The sequence below is a fragment of the Zingiber officinale genome, chromosome 3A (genome assembly GCF_018446385.1).
Source record: "Zingiber officinale cultivar Zhangliang chromosome 3A, Zo_v1.1, whole genome shotgun sequence".
Taxonomy (NCBI): domain Eukaryota; kingdom Viridiplantae; phylum Streptophyta; class Magnoliopsida; order Zingiberales; family Zingiberaceae; genus Zingiber; species Zingiber officinale.
In genome coordinates, this window is record NC_055990.1 from 100,393,539 (window position 1) to 100,401,228 (window position 7,690).

Below are 7,690 nucleotides of genomic sequence, written 5' to 3' on the forward strand. Positions count from 1 at the left end.
TCATGTAGCATACCTGATTTTTGTATATATGATGACTGTTGTATTATTCGCATCATGTCATGCATGCATCGCCGATGACCTTGGCTCCCTTGTGGTTGAGACGGTCATTAGCCAAAGCCGCACGCTCGGCCACTCATGGGTAGTGGCAGCTGGAGCGTGCCGCGTGTCCTGTCGCGCTGCACTCGGTCACTCATGGGTAGTGGCGGCTGGAGTTGTGAGCCGCAGGGACCCTATTGCTATGTAGCTATTTAGCTACTATGCAAACTGTCCGCTCGGTCACTCGAGAGTAGTGGCGGCTGGAGTGTTGTACAGTTGTCATTGATCCGGTCTCTCGACCATACAGGGGTCGTGGTGCAGAGAGGTGGGCGGGGTGACCATCCGTGCATACGTCGTTCCTATTATACCTGCTTCTGCTGTTATATGTCTACTTATGCTGTTCTGATACCACATTTATTTGCTATGTATGCTTGGACACTGTTTGCTTTTACAGTATACCTTACATGTGATCTGGGTGATTATGGGTAGTTCTCTAGCAGTTTATGTTTTCCTCAGACCTTACACTATTAGCCTAGGATATGGTATCAGGTATGGAAATATACTTTGTTTACTTAGTAGTATATGCTATTTATCTTTCCGAGACTGTATCCTTTTGTATTCCTGTTCTTTACTATACTCATGCACTGTCTATTCTATTACCCGCTGAGTTTTTATACTCACCACCCACATTGGTAATTTCACCAGGTAGCTGATAGCGATACTAGTACACTTGGAGGAGGTTCCCGACTGCCGGTCCCACGTCACTTCCGAGGACGGTTTTATGGTTTTGGTTTTCCTTTTATTGTGAGTTAAACCTTTGAATTTAGCATTGTAATAATTTGGCTGTGGACTTGTTATTTTGTATTTGGTTGTTTTGTCGAGGAGTCAAGCCGGGCCGGCCCGCGGTGAGTTTTCGTTACTTTATACTTGATATTCTTGTTTTCCGCTGTGTTTGTTTTTACAGCCGTGTGGGCTGTATATTATCTGCGTGGTTGTGATTTAATTTGCATATGTATTATCTGTTGGTGATGTATACCGGTTCCATTTGTCACTGCTACAGGGGAGGTGCTGTCCGATTTTCGTCGGACAACCTTACTCTCGGGGCGTGACAATTTATTGGTATCAGAGCCACAGGTTTACGATGCTAGATTCGTACGTTTTGGATTTTTCGTGATTTTTCCTCGAAGTGACTTTTTGGGATTTGGGACCAGGCAGCGGCGGAACACCTCCAAGTTATAGGCTGTAAGTTTTATAAGTATGAACTTATAATGTTTGTAGTACTTATTAGTGGTTTACACCAGGTATGAGACGTGGTCGAGTGGTAGCCGGTTCTCGTCGTGGTCCGGGACGACCACGGAAACAACCCATTGAGGCTGAGGAACCAGAACCAGTAACTCAGGAGGCAGATTCTTCTAGGGATCCAACTGATGTAGAGACGGTTAGTCGGGGACAGACCCATCAGACTCCTAGAGATCAGGGATATCAGCCTCAGGAGATCCCTTCAGTCATACCTTCTGGTAGAAACCAGGAATTTCAGCCTCAGGGGATTCCCTCCGGGATACCATCAGCATTTCCTACTCCTGCTACTACCGACTGGATGAGGGATAGAGCGCGTATACCATTGTTGGCAAAGTCCGTCAAGGACAGGGTTACTCTATACCAGGGCGGAGCAGATCCCTGGGCTGCACGTAGCTGGTTGAAGAATTTGGAAAGCACTTTCGGATACATGAGTTGTTCAGATGAAGAGAAAGTGGAATTGGCTGCGTATCACCTCCGGGATCAGGCAGTCACATGGTGGGAGATGCAAAAGACAATCTTTGGGGAACAGCGCATCACATGGGCGATGTTCCGGGATGCTTTTGAGCGGCAGTATTTTCCAGCCACATTCTGTTTAGCTCGACGCCAGGAATTCCTGAATCTTAAGCAGGGTGATCGATCGGTGATGGAGTACAACGCTGAATTCTGCAGATTGGCTGAGTTTTGCCCTCATTTGGTGGCGCAGGATTATGACCGGATGCAGCAGTTCACCCAGGGTTTAGCAGCATATATTCGGCTCAGGATGTCAGGATTTCCAGGTAGCTCCTACCGAGAAGTTTTGGATCGTGCACTGTTTATCGAGATGACTCAGCAGCAGGTAAATCAGGAGAAAGGCCATGATAAGCAGTCGTCACAAAAGAGAGGGAACAAAGGTCAGAGTTCACAGGCTACCACGGGAGGTTCTTCTCGGCCGCAGAAGTCAGGGCGGACGTCTGATGGAACATCTCGTCCTCCTCAACATGATTGGAAGAAAGATAGATCTGGATCCAGATGTTACCAGTGTGGCTCCAAGAGTCATACCAAATTTCATTGCCCCTTGGATCACCCCATTTGTTATTATTGCAAACAACCAGGGCATGAGAGTCGGGATTGTACGTTGAAGGCACAGTTGGAGGCTACTAAGGGTACATCTCAGGGGGGACAACCCTCACAGACACGACCACAGAAAGGATCACAGAAGAGTCAGGGTGCTCCACGTCAGCAGCGACCACCGTCTTCTCAGGGACAGATATATCATGTGCAGGGTCAGGAACCAGCAACTACACAGTATTCTGCCACAGTGTCTTCTCATCAGGCATTTCCAGCACAGCAGGATTTTCATCCGCATCAGCCTTACTCAGTATATCGGCAGCAGCCTCAGTCTCAGTATCAGCAGCCGGTTCTCGCACCTACGATGCCAGCGCAGACCACTTCGGAGATACCACAGCCGAGCTCAGAGGTGGGTCGTGTTTATGCTGTTACACGGGAGGAGGCACAGCGGGCTGAGGGATCGGTTTTTCGAGGTATTATTTCAGTTTATACAGTTACTGCAGATTTATTGATAGATACTGGTAGTTCTCATTCATTCATATCTCGAGTATTTCTGGGTAAAATCGGGAGATTTCCTAGTCGTCGGGCACACGGGCTGACAGTATCTCTACCATCTGGCGAGGTACTAAGTATTAGTCTGGAAGTCAAAGGTTGTCCTTTAGACTTCAATGGTCAGACTATTACGGTGGATCTGCAGGTATTAGAGATGGTGGAGTTTGATATTATATTAGGCATGGATTGGTTGGCCATGAACCATGCCACAGTCGATTGCGGAGCTAGAGTAGTCACTTTCCGACCTCCCGGTCTACTGTCTTGGGTATTCTTTGAAACCAGAAGTGATGGGATAGCAGTCATATCAGCAATGCAAGCGAGGAGATTGTTGGCACAGGGTTGTCAGGGATATTTGCTGTCCATGGTTAAAGCTGGTTCAGATGTATTACCACAGCTCTCGGATGTTGCTATCGTCCGAGAATTTCCAGATGTGTTCCCTGACGAACTCCCCGGTTTGCCTCCTAAAAGGAAAGTCGATTTTACGATTGAGTTGGTTCCGGGAACCGCACCGGTATCCAAGACCCCTTATCGCATGACACCAAAGGAGTTAGAGGAGCTGAAGGTTCAGTTACAGGAGCTGTTGGACAGAGGATTTATCCGTCCTAGTGTTTCTCCGTGGGGAGCACCAGTACTCTTCGTTAAGAAGAAAGACGGATCACTGAGACTATGTATTGATTACCGACAGTTGAATGCGGTTACTATCAAGAACAAATATCCACTGCCACGTATAGAAGATTTATTTGATCAGCTGAAGGATACCTGTGTATATTCAAAGATTGATTTGCGCTCAGGCTATCATCATCTCAGGGTTGGAGATGCGGATATTCCGATGACAGCATTTCGCACTCGTTATGGTCATTACGAGTTCTTGGTAATGCCATTTGGGCTTACCAATGCCCCAGCAGTGTTTATGGATCTGATGAACAGAGTGTTCCTTGAGTACTTAGATCAGTTCGTCATTGTGTTCATCGACGATATTCTGATATATTCCCGATCTGAGGAGGAGCACATGCGACATCTTCGCATAGTTTTGGAGACGCTTCGGCGAGAACACCTCTATGCGAAGTTTAGTAAATGCGCCTTTTGGCTACCTTCGGTGGGTTTTCTTGGACATGTTGTCTCCAGCAGAGGTATATCTGTTGATCCACAGAAGATTGAGGTCATCACCGGTTGGGAGCAGCCGAAGACCGTACAGGAGATTCGTAGCTTTTTGGGATTAGCTGGGTATTATCGGAGATTTGTTGAGGGCTTTTCCAGCATAGCCTTACCATTGACATGATTCACCCGGAAGGGAGAGAAGTTTAGCTGGATAGAATCTTGTGAGTAGAGCTTCCAGGAACTCAAACGGAGACTAGTTACGGCACCAGTGTTAGTACTTCCTTCTGGCATGGATGGATTTGTACTTTTCACGGATGCATCATATCAGGGACTGGGTGCCGTACTTATGCAGCGCGATTGTGTGGTGTCATATGCCTCACGTCAGCTGAAAGATCATGAGAGGAACTATCCAGTTCATGATTTGGAGTTGGCAGCTATCATCTTCGCACTGAAGATTTGGCGACATCATTTATATGGAATCACTTTTGAGATTTATACAGATCATAAAAGTCTCAAATATCTGTTCACCTAGAAGGAACTGAATTTGCGACAGAGAAGATGGATGAAATTCTTGAAAGACTATGACTGCACAATTAACTATCACCCGGGGAAAGCCAACGTGGTGGCTGATGCTTTGAGCAGGAAATCCCGTGGAGTTTTGGCATGCCACCGAGTGATGGTTACAGAGTTGATGCAGAGTTTCTTTGAGTTGGGGTTGATGGAGCAAGCACAGACAGAGCGAGGCTTGCTAGTCACCATGGTTGCTCAGTCACCTATAGTGGAGCGTATCAAAGAGGCTCAGGCTATAGATCAGCATCTGCAGTTTTTACGTAGCAGAGTTACCTCAGAACAGCAGACAGAGTTTACCTGTGATGATAGTGGAATTCTGTATTTTCGCGGCAGATTATGTGTCCCTGAGTCACATCCTGTTCAGGAGGACTTATTACAGGAAGCACATCGATCTAGATTTGCGATTCACCCGGGGAGTACTCGCATGTACAGGGATCTGAAACGATCATACTGGTGGAATGGTATGAAGAAGGATATTGCGACATTTGTGGCACAGTGTTTAGTTTGTCAGCAGATTAAGGCAGAGCATCAGAGACCCGCTGGGTTACTGCAGAAGATAGAAATACCAGAATGGAAATGGGAGCATATCACGATGGACTTTGTGGTAGGACTACCTCGGACCCGGAAGGGTCATGATGCGATTTGGGTAATCGTTGATCGGTTAACCAAATCTGCACATTTCTTACCGATTCGTCGGACGGATTCGTTGGATAGATTGGCAGAGTTATACTGCAGAGAGATCACCAGATTGCATGGTATACCGCTGAGTATTATATCAGATAGAGATCCACGATTTACCTCTCGATTTTGGCGGAGTCTCCAGCAGGCCATGGGTACGGAACTCCATTTTAGTACTGCATTCCACCCTCAGACGGATGGGCAGCCGGAGCGTACTATCCAGACATTGGAGGATCTATTGAGATCTTGTGTCATGGATTTCGGCGGTAGCTGGGAGGATCATTTGCACTTGGTGGAGTTTGCATACAATAACAGTTACCACTCAGCGATTCAGATGGCACCATTCGAGGCATTATATGGCAGAGCATGTAGATCTCCTACTTTATGGGACGAGGTTGGAGAATCGTCAGTCTTGGGACCTCAGCGTATTCAGCGAGATGCAGAGTTGGTTGGCATCATCAGACGCAGAATGACAGAAGCCCAAGACCGACAGAAAAGCTACGCGGATCGGAGACGGAGACCTTTGGAGTTCTCTGTGGATGATCACGCGTTCCTGCGAGTGTCTCCTACCAAGGGAGTGAGGAGGTTTGAGTTAAAAGGGAAGTTAGCTCCTCGTTACATCGGACCTTTTCAGATACTTGAGCAGATCGGGGAGGTAGCGTATCGACTGGCGCTGCCACCTTCACTTGCTGGGGTGCATGATGTATTTCACGTGTTTATGTTGAGGAAATATGTGCCACACCCTACACATATTTTGACAGATGTCTCGATCACCCTTCAGCCAGATGTAACGTATGAGGAGGTTCCAGTGCGGATATTAGATCGCAAGGAACGTCAGCTGCGAAACAAGACAATCCGATTGGTCAAGGTTGGTTGGGGGCATCATTCAGATGACGAGGCAACCTGGGAGCTGGAGGATGAGATCCGAGCGCGGTACCCACAGTTGTTTGATGAAGGTATGTAAGTTATTTCATATGATGATTGACTTCGCATGTCGTTTGTCGTTTATTTCATTTACGTCATAAATTTGGGGACCAAATTCTTATAAGAGGGGGAGAATGTGAGATACGGCAAAATAAAATAACCTATAATGATTTAAAAGAATTTTTGGACATTTTCTGGATTTATTTGGAGGATTTATGACAGTGTTTAAAGGGATAATGGAAATCACCCTTTGAGGGGCTTGTTAGGGAGTTAATTAGGTAGAGAAATTAAACCCTACCTATATAAATAGGAAGCTACAGTGCCTGAGCCCTAAAGGCTACCTCATTCCCTTCTCATTCTCTTCGTGTCCACTCTGCTGATAACCCTCGATTTCCCCTTGAGCTCACCTTATCCACCGACGGGAATCAGCACCGACGCACCTCCCCGGTCGATCGCCGGTGCCTAGTCGCAGATCGAGTCTCCGAGCTTCTCAACTCCTTAACGCGGGGCCGCGACAGTGGAGCTTCTCCGGAGTGTAGCCTTGCATCGAGCTGATTCCGTCGGGTGCTTGTCGCCGGCTGTGAGGGTCTCTGCCATTGAGGTAAGTGGAGTTATGGAATGGCTCGAATAGGGTTTTGAGACTATAGTTTTGTGATTTGAGGTTAGATTGGGATGTGGCGTTGATTGGGGTGTTGTCCCGGCAGTGTCACGTGGTGAGGAGTTTGGCCAGGACTCTCCAGCAGCAAACGGACATCGGTGGACTTCCTCAGCAGTGGGATTTCCGGCCGTGAGTCACTAGTGACTTGCTGTGAAGGGCTCGAATCTACTTCCAGCAGCTATTCTTCCTCCTGGAATTTATAGGTAAGGCTTATTCAACTGTAGGTGTTAGGGTTGCAGGTTTAAATGTGGGTTTCAGATTGGATTTGATACTGAGTATGTATTGATTGGGGTGTTTGTGATGTGTATAGCGCTGTAAAGAACTTGGTTGGTCGATTTGTGGCAGTAAACAGCTCCACTGTGCTGTGGCGATTTCATTTTCGGACAGCGGCTAGCAGAAGTGATTTAGTTGCTCTAAGGTGAGGTAGACATCTATTAAAGCTTATCTTGTGGTTGTTCAGTAATATTAGGGGCTAAACCATGATTTGCAATCCTAATGATGATAGACTAAAACTAGGGTTTGCGATTGGTTTTGGGTAGATCCATGTGGCTTCATTTGGTTAATGAATGGAACTAGGAATAAAGGCGTTTGTCTTGTACAGTAATGTAGTTAATTAGTTCCATATGTGAATATTAAAATTGATACGTTGACACAGGACTTTGATCGGGACGAGCGTCGCGACGAGATTGGCGTTGGATTCAGCCTACACTTAGAGGCGGGTACTTTTACTTATTTCTTTAGTTGTTGTTCTTGGTGCATGAGTAGCCCAGATAAAGTAGAGTTTATCTTGACTCTACTCATTTTATTTCTTGTGCTTGATACTTTATC

At 46.7% G+C, this 7,690-nt stretch overlaps 1 protein-coding gene across 1 annotated transcript; it reads left to right on the forward strand.

The window, feature by feature from the left end:
- Positions 1-1,339: 1,339 nt before the first annotated feature.
- On the forward strand, positions 1,340-4,213 carry LOC122050539. The gene has a single exon (XM_042611433.1). The coding sequence runs from the start codon at positions 1,340-1,342 to the stop codon at positions 4,211-4,213; it is 2,874 nt and encodes a 957-aa protein (XP_042467367.1).
- Positions 4,214-7,690: the final 3,477 nt, after the last annotated feature.